This window comes from Schistocerca serialis, chromosome 3, assembly GCF_023864345.2.
Source record: "Schistocerca serialis cubense isolate TAMUIC-IGC-003099 chromosome 3, iqSchSeri2.2, whole genome shotgun sequence".
In the NCBI taxonomy this organism is placed as follows: domain Eukaryota; kingdom Metazoa; phylum Arthropoda; class Insecta; order Orthoptera; family Acrididae; genus Schistocerca; species Schistocerca serialis.
Genome location: NC_064640.1, coordinates 45981803 through 46000964, shown reverse-complemented (window position 1 = coordinate 46000964; position 19162 = coordinate 45981803). Strand labels below are relative to the sequence as shown.

The window sequence follows — 19162 nt, the reverse complement described above, 5'->3', positions numbered from 1 at the left end:
ATACATTGACTCATCAACAGGCACATAAACACATCACACACATTTTGTCAGTAAATAAAAGATGCAATGAAAATTCAGCACGGTAGCAATTAACAAAAATGAGGATAGACAACCACTCATCTGAAGTCAATTGATTCATTGATCCACAGTACAGTAGTGTCCCGATAATCTGAACTAATTGGGACCGGATCTTGCTCGGATTACCAATTTGTTCAGATTAGCCGGAATTATGGTGACGAGTTTCTAGAATGAAGTATACCAAGCAGATAAGTAGGTACACCATGGTAACAAATGGGAACAAGTGTGGGAACAATGGCTCGCTCTCACTCCCTGCACTTGTTGTTGTGCATTGTTGAGACCTTTGTAGTGTCTGAGGTCAGTGCACTGCCAACTGGCTTGCAAAGCACTTGGTTATGTTAGTTATCGATCGCTGGCATGTGTAACAGTTGTATTGTATTCATTCAGGTGTAGTGGTGTACATATTTTCATCATGAGTAAATGGAAACATACAATGTTAACTCTCAAAGAAAAACTGAATGCTTTGAAGCAGATAGACAATGGTGAGAATGTATCTAAACTGGCAACGGGACTGGGTGTTGGTAAAGCAACCACTTTTGATTGGAAGAAGAACTGGGTGAAGCTTGAACAGTCCTGTGAAACATCTTCGGGAAAAACACTCGAAATTCAGTAGACTTCAAAACAGTCCCAGTACGATAAAACAGTCCCAGTACGATAAAATGGACGAAGCTCTTTTCCTTCGGTTTACACAAGAAAGAGGGGGAACTCCTTTGAGTGGAGCACTGGTTCAGGAGAAGGCTGTTTACCCAAACAAGTTAATGAATGGTAATGAGTCTTTTAGTGTGAGTACGGGTTGCTTGGATAGATTAAAAAAAACGTCATGGAATCTGTCCGCTACCAATTACTGGAGAGAAGCTTTCTTCTGACCGTGATGCAGCGAAGGAATACTTGGGTGAGTTTGAAAAAATGATAAGAGAGGGAAAGTATTCTTCTCAACAAATTTATAACGCTGACGAGACTGGCCTTAATTTTAGGGCAGTGATAACAAAAAGCCTGGCATCAAAACCAGAAGACCATGCTCCTGGTTTTAAAATGTGCAAAGATCATGTGACTATTAGCGTGCAGCAACATTGCTGGAAATCACAAGCTGCCTTTAATGTTGATCAGCAAATCTGCTAGGCCCAGAGCTTCTAAAAACTTCAACATCAAGTCCCTGCCGGTATATTATCGCAACCAGAAAAAAGCACAGATGGATGGTAAGCTGTTCAAAGAATGGTTTCATGGCAAGTTTGTTCCCTCTGTTTGACGGTTTTCGAAGGAAAATCATTTGTCTCCCCATGTAGTCCTTTTGATTGATAACGCGCCATCTCACACCAGCACCGAGGAACTATGTGATGAAGAAACTGTGGCGAAGTTTTTGCTGCCGAATGTTACACCACTTCTACAGCCGATGGACCAGGGCATACTGCAAACAATAAAACTGATTTACAGAAAACAATTATTAAGAATGCTGATCCAAGATGATAGCATTCCTTTAGTGGACAAAATAAAAAAGACCAATGTGAAGGATGTTGTTTATAGGGCCCGCTGAGGCATGACAGAATATTTCAGAAAATACTCTGAGAAAATCGTGGAAAAAACTGTGGACATCTCTTGAATTTCAGGACAACCTAGTTGAAAATGAAGAGGAAAATCTACTACAAATGATACAGACAATCCCTGGATGTGAAGAAGCTAGTGAAGGAGAAGTAGATGAGTGTATGGCAGTGGATGGGGCATGTGTGGTGAACCTTACTGATGCTGATTTAGTTGCTGCTGCAACTCAAGACCAGGAAGAAGTGGACTGCTGTGACACAAGTGACAATGAGCCTGGAAGCGACAAAGGAGAGCTGATGCCACACAGTGATGCAGCAGAAGCCCTTGACCTCACGCTACGTTATTTGGAGCAACAGCCCACTGCTACACCTGCTGATTTGATGTTTGTGAGACGATGGCAAAACTATGCGTCATAACAGACTGTCTTCATTACACCAAAAAACAACTGAGTTTTTGTCATCTAAAAAGTAGGGATAAAATGTACACTGTTTTTTAGTAAGTTTGACAGCTTTTCTTTCATTGTTATGCATTGTTTACACCTAATATTTTCTTGCCAATTTTTCTAATATGTGTTTGCTGTACTGTGTAAATTAAAATAGTGTGTATGTACAGAAGTTTAATGCATAGTTTTCCATACTTAGATTAACATTTTTCCTGTTCGGATTAACTGAGCTCTCTCTCTCTCTCTCTCTCTCTCTCTCTCTCTGTGTGTGTGTGTGTGGGGGGGGGGGGGGGGGGTAAGAAAAAAAGAGAGAGGGTGGGGTGGGGGGTAACTCTAAGGCTGATCTGTTGCCACACAGCAATCACTTATAGGTGAGCAATTGCCCTTCTTCATTCTTTTTAATTTGTTCCATGCTGGAATTTCTGTTCTTGAAACATAATAAGCACTGATATTTCACAAAAGTTACATTGGCTCATTCATTCAAATGCACAGCTTTCAGACGCAGTATACAATATACAATCCATATAGTCAAACAGAAGACTGAATATCATATTTATTAACACATGACTAAGTGGCACATGGTAATGATTAATTCAAACCTCAGATCACTGCCCTGATGCTTTGGAAGTGTAGTACAAAGAATCACACAAAAAGTAAATTTAGATCTCTCTGCCCCACTCATTGTGGAAGTAATTGCCAAACAGGCACATGTACACCCATTACAAGCAATTTGTTTCTCTGACTACAGATTTGTTTGAGCAAACTCCATGTAAATTCCTCTCTAAATAGTATGCCTTTCTGAAACAAAATGCTATGTTTCAGACAAGTAATAGCTAAACTATAACAAGATAACAAGCCAGAGGATAACAGCACTACTGATGCTATATTTACGAAACACAGGCACATAAACCAGAGTGATGCTGAATACATTTTTTGAAGCATTTCAATGACAAAGTTTCAAGCAGGAAGGTATGTTACAAGGCTACATACAATACCAACATGCACTAAGATATTTCAGCATATTAAAAGCAAAGTATAATTAACACCAAACACTGTCATAAAAGAGAAATGCAGTGAACATCAATTCATACAACACAGATTTTTATCTGTTAACATGTATCTGCAAAGCTATCACACTGCTCAAAAGTCTACTGAAAGCATTCAGTATGCAGCAAAAATGACAAGTAGGGAGTTGTACCATGTCGATCCTTTTCCTTGAGGATGCGCTCCACATCACCCGCCTTGTCCTTGACCCGACCAAAGAAATCTGGACAGGGTCACACTTAGATTAGAAGGCTGTCATGAATTGTGACACATGAAACAAATATAAGCTGAACAATACAAAGAAACTGATCACAGTCGCAATAATCTGATTTCAATGGATACAGTTTGCTAAATCAGTAAGAATAATGTTCACATATTAACCTGTTAATTGTTCCGAATTTTCAATATTACAGTCACAGACAAATCAGATATGTCAACAATTTGCTTTATTCTTTAAGTACATTAATATCTGTCGTATAAAGTATATGGAATGGTGAAAGAGGTGGCAGTATATGGATCACAAAAGTGACATTTTTGTAGCCTACAGGAATTTTCCACATACATTTTTAAGAAAGCCAATTTTTTGCTGACCTGCTATCTTCTTGTGAGCATCTGGTGATGCAGACTGTGTGAGGGCAGCCACTTTCTGATACTCAGCTTGATTGATGAGCCCTTGTGCTTCGAGGGTACCAGGGGACATAGTACTGTACTCTTCCTGCAGCAATTGCACTGTAATATTGTTTAATTGTAGTTTACAGGTTATTATACTTATTTTTTTTTTCATCAGATGGTCTTTATTAAGCACACAACAAGTTTTGGGTTTACTTTTATTTTAACTTGATGGAATTCATTAAAAAAAAAGTTCTATCCTTGCACAAAACTAGCTATTCAGTCTTTGACATAATTTTAAACATCACAATTTTGATATGACTGAAATGACAGGTACGCACATTTCAATACAAATTTCAGATGGTAACATTTTCAAATAGGAGTTGAATGTTTATGTGCTAGTCATTTGGATGACATCCGTGAAGTAAGGTGGAGTGACATGTAGGCATAACAGAATGGCAGATAGGAGCTACTGTGTTTGGTCACGCCCGTGACCAAACTGTGACTGAAATTGACCAATTTGTTTCTGTAGCAATGAGAAGTGCCCAATGTTCCTACAACGCATGGTGCACCACTCACAGTCATCTAACATGGTGCAAGAACAGAGTTGTAAAAAGATCCAAACTGACAGGAAACAATATTATGAAAAGGACAGTCACTACTCACCATATAGCGGAGATGCTGAGTCACAGATAGGCACAACAAAAAGACCGTCACAAATAAAGCTTACTGCTTCAGTTATGTATGGCATTGCTGAAGAAATCTGTGGAGTCTTACTCACTGAATTGATGTCATTGTCAATGATAGAGGCAATAATACTACAGTGATACCTCCTGGAGATTATTAATTTTCTTACTGGTGTGCATAGAAACTATAGTCTGTCAGTTTGCATAATTCCCGGAATGGTTAAATACGGAAACCACAGATGATTACCAAAATACAAGAAACAGCTTAAAGAACATAACTGATAATGGAGTGAACCACATTAACATCTCACTCAACCTGATTGGATGCTCTGCAAAATGTACACATGATCTGTGTGCACAACCTGTGAACATTCTCTTGAAGCATTTTGTTATCATTTGTCTCGCAGTGCAGCACATAATTCCTTTAGTCATAATGAAGATGAGAAAACTCCACTAGATTCTGCACTCATCAGATTTTCTCCTCTAAAATTGTCAACATAGGCTCAATAATGTTCAAGGACAGTAATTGCATCGACCAGAGGAGATGTTTTCCAGCTTCTCTGGAATGAATATTTCACTCTACAGTGGAGTGTGCACTGTTATGAAACTTCCTGGCAGATGGAAATTGTGTGTCAGACCAGGATTCAACCTGTGGAACTTTTCGTTTCATGGATAAGGCAAGAGTTTTTGTGTTTGAGGCTCAATCAGACATACAGGACCCAGTAGTGTTAACAGGACCATTATTTTAGTAGATAGTGTCTTTGTTAGGGACTAATGTATGTCCACTTGGCCACGTAAAATACCCACAAAATCTTTAGTCATATTACATGTCAGATTAGTGAATCTATGGTCCACATTAGCACTTGACCATAAGTTGATCTGAGCATCTGTCATGCTTAAATGCAATCTGCTTTTGGGCAAGATAAGAAGGATCACTCTGATCATAATACTTTATTTAAATCATTAACAGCTCTTACTGCCCAGTCTCAGCAAGTGAATCCAGTCTCAGAAGTGATCAGTCCTCTCATAATCAATCTGTGCAGCTTGAATTGCACGGCAGTAACAGTAATAAACTGTCAGATACGGTAACTGATTTTTGTGTCACATTTGTTCTTTGCAAAAATCTACTTCAGCTCTGGAAATCTACATCACTTAGACTTAATCTTTGTTTTTTTAATGATAAGAGCATACACAGGTTATGGCAAGACACCATATATGATGCATTTGCTCTCAGTATCTTCAGAGAGATACTACACTAATAGCACTGAAATCAACATTGTTGTTCAAACTAACAAGTACTTATAAAGTTGATAGTAGCCCTTGAGGCAGCTAAGTCATAACACTCCTTGTTTCTCCCCAACTGTAATAGATACGAAGATGCCATTTGGACAGTGAATTGCAGGGACGAGGCTACTTGAATACATCACATTTCATGTTTGTGCTACTTTTATTACAGATATATGAGGCCATCTTTTTAATGGAACCCTATGCTAAAGTCTAGCGTAACATGATGGGATTAAAAAGACAGTTTCAAATACGTGTATATCATAATATTTAGGCAAATAGTTTTTGAGACACAGATATGTTCTTGTATCATGTTCATCCTTTGAAGCAGCATTGTCCAATGTGACCTTTCCTGTTGTCCAGAGTACATGGTAAACGTCACGAGTCTGTCCTTACACAAACACGTCCATTTACCCGACAATAGTAATACATACTGCGATATTTTGTGCAAAAAGTAACTAATGATTTCATGCAAATATTATTCAGTTATTTGACAACTGTGACACCAAAATAGAAGACAACATACAGTATTAAAATATTACAAGATGTTAATACATTTTAAGTAACAGAAATACAAATGTAAATGGGGAGGCCCTTATCGGTCACAATTATTTCATATGTATTTGTTTTTTATTTGAAAATATTTACTATTGATCACAATACGAAGCAAATACAACAAAGATGCAAAATACATACTGTACACAATACAAAACTTTACTGAAGCATGTGCTCAAAATGCTTCCCCTCTGCTGCAATGCATATTTGTAGTCGCAGTTCGAATGATTTGTGAATGGCTGCGAGGGTGTCACGTGAGATATCAGCACATGCTTCAACGATACATTGCTTCATATCATCTGGCGTAGTTGGTATTTGAGCGTACACTTTATATTTGATTGCTCCCCACAGAAAAAAAATCAAGAGGGGTCAAATCAGGAGACTGGGCTGGCCACTTCACTTCAGCACGTTGTCCTATTCAACAATCCGGGAACTTTTCATTCAACAGCTCTGTAGCCACACAGGAAGAGTGAGCAGGACAGCCATCATGTTGGAACCACATGCACTGACGCACAGTTAGTGGTACCTCTTCCAGCAAAATGGGCAGAATGTTTCACAGGAACTGTGCATAGTTTATTGCCATTTAGTACACCCGGAATGACGTACGGCCCCACAATGACATTTACGACGATGCTGCACCACACGTTAACACTCCAAGGTTGCTGATGCTGTACCTGTCGAAGCCAATGAGGGTTCTCTATTGACCAGTAATGCATATTATGCAAATTCACATACTGTGGTTGGTAAAAGTTGCTTCATCAGTAAAAAGCACTCATTGAAAAAACGTTGGATCATCTTGTAGGTGCTGCAGAGCAAACAGGCAAAATTCCTGGCACCGTTCGAATTCCACACCGGAGAGTGCTTGATGTAATGAGAGGTGAAATGGGTAAAATCTATGCCGGTGCAATATGCATAGAACAGTTCTCTGACTTATACCACATTCCGAGGCGATACGGTGTGACGGAACAGTAGGGTCGTTATATGTCAACGCTAGATCGCCCTATTCATGTACCTCGCCAGTTGCCGTTTTCTGCCTTGTCCTCTGTATGGTGTTCCATGATCCTGATTCAAGTTGTTTCTTGTGCAATACATGCAAGAAGCTGGTGCATAGGATGTTCACGATCAGGATACAGCTCTCCATATCGCTTTATTGCTCTAACAGCATTTTTTCTGCTTTTATCTACACTAAAAGAATATCTAACTTTTCTTCGTTGGTGTACATGTCTGCTCCAAGAAATTGTGATGGAAATGCGATGTCTCATTACCCCAGCAGCACATTTATACCCTTCTCCTCTCCAGCTACCTCATGCATCACCTTGCGGCGTTATCGAGAGGCAGGAAAAAAACGGGTGGGAGATGGCAGGAAGAGGGGTTGATGTGGTTAGCTAGCAGCTCAGAGGGAGGGAGCCAGTCTCTTCACAAGGTATGCAGGAGGGAAGGGTGGCATGTACATGGGTCAGGCATGTTGACATGGGTGTTAGTGTCAGTGGAGAATGGCGTACAATGAAGGTGACATGGAGACATGAACTCTAAGAGGTTGACAGGACAAGAATGGGGGGAAACTGTTGAGTGGAGGGTATGGGAACAGTGGGTTAATGGAGATTACAGCTAGGAGGATTACGGGAGCAAAGGATGTGTTCATAGCTCCCATCTGTGTAGTTCAGAAAAGCTGTTGGAAGGAAGGATCCAGACGGCCTTGAATTTGAAGCTGCCACTGAAATTCAAAATGTTGCGCCCAGATGCATGTCATGCCACCCAGTGGTCAACTTTATAATGCTTTGTAGATTCCACTTCATACATAAAGTTTTGAAATAATAAAGTAAAGTGTAGGAAGAAATAATACACAATATACGAAAATCTCAGCTCCTAAAACTCAAGAAGAAATCATGTGCAAAGCACAGGGTGAATCTTAGGGAAATGTAATTAATCCACGAAAGAACTAGCTTATGAAATATTTGTTTGATCAGTTCTTGAGTATTGATCACTAGTTTGGGATAATTACCAGGTTGGATTAATAGAAGATATGGTTGGGATCCAACAGTAAGCGGCATGTTTCATCACAATATCATTTGGTTGGTGTGAGTATTACGGAGATGCTCAACAAATTCCAGTGACAGGAACTACAAGAGAAACGTTGTGCATCATGGACAGGTTTACTATTGAAACCTAAAAGAATATGTTTCAGAGAAAGACAGGCAACATACTATTTCCTCCCCCACAGAATAAACACAACATGAAAATCTGAGACTTCAAAGCTAATATGGAAGTTTACTGACACTCATGTTACCTATGCAGCACTTGTGAATGGAATAGATAAGAGGATAAGGTATAGTGACGCTAGAAGTACCCTCCATCACACACTATAAGATCGCTTACAAATTATATATATATGTACATGTGCAGAGCAAGTTAGTCTCCTGCTTTTGTTGACAACGAAAAGAGAAACATGTTATCAGAAGATGTGAAAAGTTATATGCTGTGCCTAACAATTAAAAATCTCTTGTTTCTTTTAAGTGGAAATATTATCTATTGATGAAATTTACACCACAGGCACCATGGGTGATTTGCAAATAAAAATGAAATGCAGCTATCAAAAAACTCTCAATGACGTGAAGAAAAACAGTAACAGCTGCTGTTGAAGCTTGCTACACGTTTTTGTATCTGGAGGGGCAGATTAGATGTAAAAATATATTCTTGCAGTGCAAATACAGATATCTCAATATGTATCTTAAGAACTTCTCCTCTGATGGAACCTGAAGTATTAGTTCATGAATTAATGAAATGCCCACCACAGATGACACTATTGAAATCCTAGTGATCAGTTGCCAAATCATTCACAACAAAGTGCCAGAGTTTGAAGTGCTCACAAAAATCAATAGAACTCACATAATACTAGATACAGAAAGTTGGTTAAAACCTGTAATCAATAACAATGACATTTTTGATGTACATTCAAGTGTACAGGCATATCAAATGAACAGGTTAATCAGGAAGAAGGTGGTTTATTTGTTGCAGTAGACACGAAATTCAAATGCATTTAGACAGAGATTGAAGCTGTGTGCAAGATTGTTTGCAAAACACTCAGTACCAAGGGCAGGCATAAACTTATAACTGGATGTTTCTATTAACCACAAGGTACACCCCCAGATATAAATGAAAAATTTAGAGAAACCCTAAGCTTAACAGGATGCATGTTCCCCAATCCTACCATAGTACTGGAAGAGGCTTTAACCGTTTCATATCTAATTGTCTTAATTTCAGTTTTATAAGTGGTGGACATGATAAGATATCCCATGAAATAACAATAAATACCTCCTATTAAAACTGTGAGCATGAGACTGTTTTAGCAACAAGCATTACTCAAGTACAAAAGGCAACCAAAACAATTAGAAATATTTACATGTTCAGTGAAGTAGACAAAGAAGCAGTTGTGTTATCTCAATGCAGAACTTTAAACATTTACCTCTGGACAAGTGCATGCAGAGGAACTGTGACAGAAATTTAAAAGTATAGTTGACCATACATTTGACAGATACATAAACAGTAGAACAGTTCATGATTGGGAGGGCTCTCCATGGTATACAGTCTCTGTAAATAAACATCTAAAAACAACTGTGACTATTACACAATTGGTGTAAAAAAAAAAAAAAAAATTACTGGTCATATGTAGAGGCTGTCAGTGGCATGAAAGTCAGTGTCCAGACACTCATGGATGACACAGGAACTGAAATTGAAGATTGCAAAACAAAAGCAGAAATGCTTAACTCAGTTTTCAAATGTTCCTTACCAAAGGAAAATCCACAATTACTGACCCAATCTTACATCACTGCAAAGGTAAGTAATACAGACGTTATTGTCAGCAACATTTTTCAGTTATCTATAATAAAGCACTGTTCGAAAAAAAAAAAGCTGCACAAATATTCAGTTACATTTTGATAGATTTTAAAAGTGGGGCAAGGATTGGAAACTGCCTTTAAATGTGCAGGTATGAAAATCTGTGCACTTCACACACAAAACTGTAATATTATATGACTATACAAAATCAATGAATTACAACTGGACTTATTGAGTCATACGAGTACCTGGGTGCGACAATTTGCAAGGACATTGATTACAAATTATCACACAGCCTTAGTCGTGCGTAAAACAAGTGCAAGGCTTCTATTCATTGGTAGGATACTGGGAAAATGCAATCAGCCACCATTGGAGATTGCTTATAACAGACTCGTGCAACCAATCCCAGAATATAGCTCAAAGGTATAGGATCAATACCAAACAGGTCTATCATGTCATATTGAACATAAACAAACATGGACAGTGTATATGGTCATACATTTGTTTAACCTATAGGAGAATGTCACAATGATGCTGAGAAACCTGAACTGACAGACGTGGAGATAGGTAGCTACCATCTATCAGCTATCCCACTTATGAAGTTTTAGGAACCAGTTTTAAGTGAGTAATACAGATATATATTAAAACACTACGTATCGCTCACATAGGGACTACAACGTACACAGAGGCATTTAGGCATTAACTTTTCTCATATTTTGTATGTGAATGGAACAGGAAGAAGCCCTATAAGTGGTGTAATGTGAAGTACCTTGTGAGATTCACTGGTTTATGGCACACGCATGTAGATGTACAATGTAAAACAAAAGATCTGGCATGATTGCAATGACGAGAACTGTGTGAATCTTCCTTCATTCCTTGTTATTTTACTTGGAAATTATATTGCACATAACACTATTAGTCACCATTAGTCTTGTCATTGAGAACAAAGCCTATAGACCATCAAATCTAGAGAAACATTTTATGTCTTACCTATAAGAGCTTCAATGTCAAAGAAGAGGATATGAGATTCTGGATCCTTTGGATTTGTGTGAAGTCCTTGAATAGACAACGGCAATGTGCGATTTTTCTGTTGGTCTGTTCCATCCTGGTTTGTAGCATGATGTAGCTGCTGGAGCTGATGAAGTCCTCTCTAAGCAGAAGAAAAACTAAATTTTAACATCTAACATTGTAATTAATAGCAAACACACAACAATTTAATGTATAAATATTTAAGGAATATAAGTAAAAAGTGCTATTTTATGACAACACACAAATTAACCCTTTCAGTGCTCTAGATGTGTTGGCATGCATCGCTGCACCTTCCACCATTTACTGCAGATGTATTAACACATGTTCACTCCTCCTTGCTCCAGGTTCTCTAGATGTGTTTACATATGCTGACTTGCTGACCCCCGTGTGGTCCAGACATGATGGGCTCCCACTCAGGTACCTTTGTTCTTTGGACTTCAAAAAGTGTTGAGTCATACTTCCTTCCTGAGCACCAAGCAGCTGTTCAGCTGCTCAGTTGAGAGTCCCTGTCTGCATTCGCTGCTGTGGTAGTGTGTTCCTATTTTAATAAATATTTCTGTGAAGGAAATGGCTCACCCCTGCAGTAGTGGAGAAGAGGATATCTTTTAGATTCTCACTAGAAGCTATAACAGTGACAATTCGCTGACAGAATCATGAAGTGAGACTCCTCGGCTGAGTACATCAGCTGGAACTGCACATCCGTCCTCATCTACAACAGCTGAAAGTTCTTCAGAATTTGAAGTGTTAGAAAGTGGAAGTGAAATGTTTGGGTAAAGAGCTTTCTGTAGTGAAATATCTAACTTGAAGAAAGGTGCATTTGACTCATTTTTGTAACTGTGTAGCTTGAGGAGATAAGTGTAGCATAGAGCAAGATTCTGACGTTCTGTCGTTTTCCCTAATATTTGTGACAATCTATTGCAGATGAATTACGTAGATTTTATTTATACAACAATCTAAGTACACCGGAATTGGTACGTTCTCAATAGTCAAGGTGGAAATAAATTAAATTTAAGGGACCTTATTCTTACATTGCTCTCTGTCTGCTTATGGCTCGTGTGGAAAAACTGAAAATTACTATTTCCCCACAGACAGACTCTTGAACACTCCAGTTTTCTGTGAAATTATGTCAAAAGAGCACTTTCTGTTGATTTTGAGAATGTTTCCTTTTAGTGACAAGTCTTTCAACACCAAAGCACAAGTTGTTAAAAATTGGAAACATTGTGGATTAAGTGCATAAAACATTCCAAAGCATATTTTGTCCATATCAAAAGCTCTGATTGACAAAAGTCTATTGTTGTTCAAAGGCCGATTACACTACTCAACAGACACTTTGCATCTGGGATACAAATTAATATATATTTCGGTTGTTTATTCCCCGGTTGTTTATTTCCATACTTCATTCTTTACTGTTCTTTTGTTTAGATGTCTCTTCACTGATCTAGTTAGGAAGCCATATAAACTATATTCTAGTTGTCCTGTTGGTCATCAATATAAACATTCTGCACCTCATATTGCCTGCAGAGACTTACCATCACTTCAGCAAAATGGCCAAGAAGAAAATGCCAAGCCATGACATTCGCTGTTCTGATGGTGTGGTGTGAGCCTAAAGACCATTTTTGAGATAGTTAACTCTGCCATACAAACACTGCAGTGCATTCAACCACAACTAGATACAACATAAACAATCCAAATGTATATTTAGTGCATTTGCTGGTGGCCAGAAATGAGGATTGCCATTCCTCTCTGTAACTTGCAAGACACAGGTCTACAGGGTAGGTTCACCACATACTCCTGTTCCTGTGCCTATGAGACAGCTGTGAGACTAAGAACCACTATACAGTCAAGGAATGGTGTAAAGGAGCTTGTATGTATCTGGAAAGGAAAATGGAGGGACATCTCAAAGTTGCGCCTTATGAAGAACTTTGTGAAAGCCATGGACAAAGGAGGTTAAGCCTGTTATCATTTGAAAGAAAAGGTTTATAAATTGAGTGAAGCAAAGCTGAAAGAAATTATATTTGTTGGGCCAAAAATAATGAAATTGATGAAAGATTCCACCTTTGGTACAAAACTCACAAATATCGAACAGGCTGATTGGTCCTCTTTCAAAGCAGTACAAAAATGGTTCAAATGGCTCTGAGCACTATGGGACTTAACAGCTTAGGTCATCAGTCCACTAGAACTTAGAACTACTTAATCCTAACTAACCTAAGGACATCACACACATCCATGCCCGAGGCAGGATTCGAACCTGCGACCGTAGCAGTCCTGCGGTTCCGGACTGTAGTGCCTAGAACTGCACGGCCACCGTGGCCGGCTTTCAAAGCAGTGATGAAGGGCTGTTTCGGCAACGGAAGAGACGATAACTATATTTCTGAATTATCTATTAGACAGCTACAAGAATGTGAGCTGTAGAAAGTTAGTTAATATTCACTTTTTACATTCTCACCTTGATTTCTGTGAACACTTACACAAAAACATCCATACGATGGCACACCATTATCGAGGTCACTGGGAACTTTTGATGATGGGTAACTACTGCTGTGGTCTTGTTAGGGACAGTGATGAAATCGCAAACAAAATAAGCGCACCTTTGCCACATTTTTCGAATACCAAATAAGATTAAAGTTGAAACTATGTTGTGAACTAATTTAGACCTACTGTTGGTGTCATATCCATATACACACATAAAAAGTATTGAGTTATAAAGTTATGAATATGTATTTCCTGTTTATTTTTATTCTTTCAATGCTCAACAGTACCACCAAACAGGGTGATTTCGGATGATTTCGTCATTATTTTGAGTGTAACTTTAGTATATTTTGTTAGATTACATTGATTGTTATGGAAGTGGTAAGGTATATGTGTGACGAATAAAATGTCCCAGAACTAGAAAGTGTATATTATATTGTAGGTATATTTATCTGAGGCAGTTAGTTGTCCGAAGTCACCCCATGGATTGGGGTGATTTTGGACACGTGTGTTTTTTAAATCTCTGCCCGAAATTACAGTATATAGAGGGTGAATTCGGACAGTTACTGTTTTTTTTTTTTTTTTTTAATTTCTACATGCTTTTTATTTGATTTTGGTGACACTTTACACATATTAAGATAGCCTTTTGTTACAAATAACTGATATGGAATGATACAATGAATTTTATATATCACAGATACGATTTTATTTTGCATGAATTTAAATAAAATTTTTTTACAGTTATTAACTGAAATATTAGAAACAGACAGAAACAAACAAAGTAATTTAACTAAAAGGTCAAAATAATTTTCCTCACTCATCATTCTAAATTAAGTTGCAAACACTTTAAATAAACGATTGTCTTCGATTCTAAAGCACATCATCTTGAAAAATGAACATTCCGCTCTTCTCAACTGGTGTGGGAAGTACTCTCAAAATTCACAATTTGTGTATTGTGTCTTCATTGGGGACATTAGGAAACACAAATATGTTTTTACTGTTCTTGTGTGGGCGCAAGAATTTCACACTAACTTCCGTAACACCAACATTTGTGGCCACTCCAACATACTGCCTTGTTTGCTCCTTGTTTCCACGTTTATATTTGTACTCTGCAACAAGAAAAGCCTCTTCTTTCAGCAGTAAAACTTCACTGGATGATGTGTTGTTTTCACTTTCACTACTGCTAGAAGCACTGTCACTTGTTTAAGCACTGTTTTCCTTTCCCTGAAAATCTCGGCCAGTGATTGATTTTCCAGGTTGAATGTCTAGTTTGTGGTGGCGGCGGGAGCTACCAAGCTTATTTGGAGGATAACAAATTTCTTTGAGCATTTCTTCAAAAGCGGAAGACCATGCATCTGCGTTGCTTTGCTGGCTCTCCTCATTATCAGGCAATTTTTGTAAGACATGATCTGGATCAAAAGGGATTAACCTGTGACGCGAAATCCACCCTTTATGTTTTCCTTGGAGTTTGCTGAAATCTTAGTCAGTGTCTGCTTCAGAAGAGATGGGAAGGCATCCTTGGAAATGGTCCTATGAGTGTGTTTCTTTCAATCATTAATACAGCTCGCCACGCTGCTTTCATTGGCCTGAAGAAGTGGTTGGAGGAGTTGCGTGCTATTGGGGGGGAAGGAGAATGAAAGAAATATTGTTCCACTCACACTCTTCAATAACACGTAAAGACAGGTGACTGGATAAGTTGTCTCCAATCATGACTGTTGGCCCATTTTGCCTCTTCAAATAGGGCAAAGCGATTGTAAAGAACCAGTCTTCAAATACTGGCAGATCAAACAATCCACTTTTGTTCCTATTGAAACGGGTTCCTTGTGGTCCACCTCCTTCCCATGTGTCCCACAAATGCTCTTATTTGTAAAGGACATATGGAGGAAGCAGTTTACCATCAGCACTAGCTGCCATCATTATTGAGACACTAGATTTTGATGAGTCCATCACTTTTTCAGCATGCTTACTCCCTCGTTTCATAATTATCTGCTGCTTGCCTGGATCATCTGACATGTTGGTTTCATCATGGTTGATCATGTTGCTAGGTGGGAGATTTCCCAGCTTTGCCTTGGTATTGGAGAAAAACATCTTAACAGTTTCTTTGTTCACTCCTACACGAGCTCATTTAATATTTTCACTTATGCGAATGGAAAGATTTTCTGACTGTCGTTTGAGGAATAAATGCACCCATTCTTCTCCTGGCAAATTATTACAAAATTTCTTCTCTTTTTGGCCAGATTTATCAAGGCAGCGTTTAAGTAAATATCTAATATCCAATTTAGTGAAGGGAAATCCCCAATGTGCAGCCCTCAAGATACCTTGCTTCACCATGTCCTCCTCCTCATTCTTCTTCTTCTTCTTCTTCTTCTTCATTTAGCACTGGCTGTCCTCCCATTTTTTTCGGATGTGCTTCCTGCACTTTATTTTGTAGGGTTGATTTAGGTATACCATACAAATCACACTTTTTCTGTATAATTTACCACGCTGAATATCATGAACAGCTTTATCTCAAAGTTCCGGGTCATAATTACACTATATTGTAGCACCTCTCCTGCTTTTATACGTTCTTAGCATTTTCTGAAATCACCCCACACAGTACACTGTTTTACAAAAACCATCATTATTTTATAACCTTGCACGAGAAACTCGACAAACTTGTACAGAAATTGTCTCGATACTGTTAGCTACTGAGCCCGTTGGCAATTACGGTTAAAATAACTTCCCGCTCGGAGCAACAATAGAAAGTTTCCACTTTACGATTCTGCATGGATTTTTAACACTGAGACTGTTCATCAATTATTCACCTAGGGAAACAACTGACACAAAATATGGCACAGAGCAAATAAGCCATACTGTCCGAATTCGCACCGGTGTCTGAAATCACCCTGTTAGATGGTACTGTTTTTTATTCTACTGTATATCTAGGAAATATAAAGTGATACAGAAAAACTGATTTTACCAGTGAATTTAACACCCCAAAATTAGGTAAAGCGCCCTTTAACAAACCAGATGCAGAAAAAAAAGTTTAAATTTGCTGATTAGTATTATTACGCAAACAGTATATTCTCTCATGGAACGTGGGAACCCTATTTATGTCAAAAACTGGTATTTGAGCCTAGACCTGTTGTTCTAGCTTCATAACCATGGAACATCCACAAGTGTTACTGTTCATAAAAATGGGCAGAACAGGCCCAAACCACAGGACAAATTGAAACAAGGAGAAATCCACCTTATGTCCACTGATACGAGGGCTATCCACAAAGTACATTACGTTTTGGAATTAAAAATAAATAAAGTATTGGAAATTTTTTTTATTATATACAGATGAAAGCCACACTTAAATACTACTTTTCTACATAATTGCCATCGTAGCGATGGACGAGCTTGGAAATTCCTTCGTCGTAAAATTCGGCTGCCTGCGCCTTCAACCACGTGGTTACCTCTTCTTGAAGCTGTGTGTCGTCATCAAAACGCTGCATAGCCAACCACTTCTTCATTGCTGGGAATAAGTGGAAGTCGCTCGGTGCCAGGTCGGGACTGTACGGCGGATGAGGAAACAACTCCCACTTAAAAGATTCGAGAACTTCACGAGTGGCATTTGCTGTGTGGGCCCAGGCGTTGTCGTGAATCAGCAAGATCTTTGAGCCCAACTTTCCCCTGCGCTTGTTTTGTATTGCTCTTCTGAGGTTGTGCAGAGTTTGGCAATACCTTCGAGAGTTTATTGTAGTGCCTCTTTCCAGGAAATGCACAAAAATCACACCTTTTCTGTCCCAGAAGACAGTCGCCATCACCTTCCTTGCCGACATTGTCTGCATGCATTTCTTGGGTTTTTGGGGGGAATTTGTGTGCCCCCACTGCATTGACTGCAATTTTGTCTAGCAGTTCACATGCTTAACCCATGTTTCATCACCAGTAACGATGCAATCGAGTAATGAGTCGCCACCTTTCTCGAAAGCGTCCAAAAACGTTAACGCTGCAGCCATTCGCTGATTTTTGTGAATCTCTGTCAAGATTTTTGGTATCTATCTTGCACAAAACTTGTGGTAACCAAGCTTTTTGGTAATGATTTCGTGCAACAAACTTCATGAAATTTGTGGAAACTCATAGAGAGTTCCGTTATTGTGAAATTACGGTTTTCACGGACCGCGGCATCGACTTTTTCGACAAGTCCGGCAGTCACTATACTGGGTCTTCCACTTCGCTCTTCATCGTGAACGTTAGTTCGGCCATTTTTAAATTTTATGACCCATTGATGCACTCCACCTTCAGTGATTATGTTGTCCCCATACACTTCACAAAGCTGCCAATAGATTTCTATCGGTGTACAGTTTTTTGCAGTCAGAAACCTTATTACAGCACGCACTTCACACTTTGCGGCATTTTCAATTAACGCTGACATTTCAAACTGTCACAGTAACTCAACGGAGTACAGCACGAACCTCTCACTAGCACGGCAGGATGCCGACTGAGTGGCAGAATGCCATGACACCAAGATGGCCGCGCTAGCCCCACCCCTAACGGACACAAACGAAAATGTAATGTACTTTGTGGATAGCCCTCGTATAATGCTTGCCATGAAATGGTCCAATAAAAAAGAAGTGTGGATGTTGGCCACTTGTAATACCACAGAAATGTCTGAGACACGAAAGACGGACAGGAACACTGGTGAAATAATCATGAAATCACAATCAGTTCCAGATTACAACTCCAGTATGGGAACAACTGACTGCAATGACATGCTACTATATTCAGTGAAACCAGTGCAGAAGACCAAACTGATACAAAAATTTATTTTCTGATGTCTTGAACCTGTGCATTTTAAAGGCTCATGCTCTCCACACAGCAGTAACAAGGTGAAAAATGACAATAGTCGAGTTTCAACTGCCTCTGGTAAGAGAACTTCATGATGCTTATGCCAAAGAATGGAGGAACGCTGGTAGAGGAAGGTGTTCTGACAATGAATATCCTTTAAATTTACCGAGTGGCATTTTCCAGATCACACAAGGCACAACTTTGAAACATGTAATGTACCAATTTGTGTTGTGCCAAATTTCATGGCTTATCTTATACAAACTTCATAGATTTCAGATTCTGCAATATATGCTTAGAACAAAGTACAAAAATTAAAAACATAGCACTCACTACATCACTGAACCAAAAGGTATCACAATGATGTGACAAATGTCTTGCGATACCTCCTACTACTGTGTCGTGCCTCCTTTTCCCTCGTGTAGTGCAGCAGCTTGATGTGGCATGGACTCAACAGGTCCTTGCATGCCTCTGCAGAAATACAAAGCTTTGGTGTCTCTATTGCCATCCATAATCACGAGTTTGTTGCCAGTGGAGGTTTTTATGCATGAACTGACCTCTTGATTATGTCCCATACATGTTCAATGCGATTTATATCAGGCGATCTGGGTGGGCAAATCATTCACTCAAACTGTCCAGAATGTTCTTCAAAGCAGTCATGAACAACTGTGGCCTAGTGACATGTTTGGGAACATGAAGTCCATGAATGGATGAAAATGGTCTCCAAATAGTCGAACATAACAATTTCCAGACAATGATCAGTTCAGCTGGCCCAAAGGACCCAGTC

The 19162-nt window shown here is 38.9% G+C and overlaps 1 protein-coding gene across 5 annotated transcripts in view; it reads right to left on the bottom strand.

Annotated features, from left to right (window-relative positions):
* Positions 1-19162, bottom strand: part of LOC126469697 (WD repeat-containing protein 7) — a 385995-nt gene that overhangs the window by 176131 nt on the left and 190702 nt on the right. For 2 of the 5 annotated variants that reach the window (XM_050096866.1, XM_050096867.1), the window contains 3 exons: positions 11059-11218; positions 3692-3829; positions 3255-3323 (listed from right to left, as the gene is read on the bottom strand). In XM_050096866.1, the coding sequence (XP_049952823.1) occupies positions 3255-3323; positions 3692-3829; positions 11059-11218 (367 nt within the window). The remainder of the gene's footprint in view (positions 1-3254; positions 3324-3691; positions 3830-11058; positions 11219-19162) is intronic. The other 3 variants (XM_050096868.1, XM_050096871.1, XM_050096869.1) reach the window with 2 other exon arrangements.